Consider the following 1,134-nt stretch of genomic DNA (forward strand, 5'->3'; position numbering starts at 1 on the left):
TCTCCTAAGGAGGTGGAGGGTGTGGTCTTGGGCGAATATGAGCTCATCCTGTTGGATCAAGAAAACTTACCTGCTGGCCCCAAGGCTGACTATATTTTCTACATTGAAAAAATAAATGGACCAGAATCTAACTGCACTTACGAGGGCGACTGGGGCAAGTATATTTATCCTGACGGTGAGTTGAATGGAAAGTCAATTTGAGCAGAATGATGCGAATTGCAATAAGTTACCTCCTTTAAGTCTCTTTTGAAAGTTCTTAGTTATCACGTATCTACTGAGCTTTCAAGCATCAGCGCAAGGCGGATTCGTTGGTCTCCAAACTGCGGATGGACGTTGTTACCACCGTTGTTTTGACAGCATCGAAATCGGGGGTGTGATGCTACCGTGCGATGGAGTCCACTGATCTCGCATGTTATCATTTTGTCCTCTCGTCAAGCACAAACTCGATGAATTATCAATTCCGAATTTCGACGCAGCATCACCACGATTCCCAAATCTGACGTTTCTCCTCAGACTCTCAGGGATCGCAAGCAACATGCACCCATTTCTCTGAATAGATTAGAAGGCATTCTCAGGGGTTTACACACGACAATTAATCGTCACGTGTCGAAAACCTGGGTTGAATTCATTCACCGAACTTCGACCGAGTAGACACGTTGGTGGTTAGAAGTGACAAACTGGACCGCAGCTATTCGTGCTTGTTTTCTGGCATCTCTGCAGACCACCGCTTTACGGCCTCTGGTCTTCCTGAATGTTGTTTTGATGCCGAAAGCACCTATTCGGTTTATCCGCACAGTCAGTGCAAACGCGGTTATTTTCAGTGTGAATTTGCATTCTTATGCAATCTAACGGGACAAACCCAATCCACGTTCAGCGAACTTGATTCCAAGGAGGCCCCGTAAAAGCGATTTAACCTCTTGTTTCTTTGAGTTTTGCGTTTTTCTAGCATACCTTGATGGAACGGTGGGGACTAAAGTTTTAGGTACATTGGTCTCCACCATAATCAAGCAAACTAATGCCCTTCCCCGTGTGGTTCTCACTGCTCAGTGGCAAATAAAAGCTATAGATAGAATAGCGAGCAATTTCCACTTAACTAGTTCAACCCTACTGGATAAAGCAAGGACTTAGATGGGC

The 1,134-nt window shown here is 45.1% G+C and overlaps 1 protein-coding gene across 1 annotated transcript in view; it reads left to right on the plus strand.

Moving 5' to 3' along the window:
* T265_15459 (hypothetical protein) overlaps nucleotides 1-174 on the plus strand; it is a gene marked incomplete at both ends in the record, with an annotated part of 12,822 nt that extends 12,648 nt beyond the window's left edge. Inside the window, one exon of the mRNA XM_009178219.1 lies at nucleotides 62-174. Coding sequence (XP_009176483.1) covers nucleotides 62-174 — 113 coding nt within the window. The remainder of the gene's footprint in view (nucleotides 1-61) is intronic.
* Nucleotides 175-1,134: the final 960 nt, after the last annotated feature.

The sequence above is a fragment of the Opisthorchis viverrini genome (genome assembly GCF_000715545.1).
Source record: "Opisthorchis viverrini unplaced genomic scaffold opera_v5_519, whole genome shotgun sequence".
Lineage (NCBI taxonomy): Eukaryota > Metazoa > Platyhelminthes > Trematoda > Opisthorchiida > Opisthorchiidae > Opisthorchis > Opisthorchis viverrini.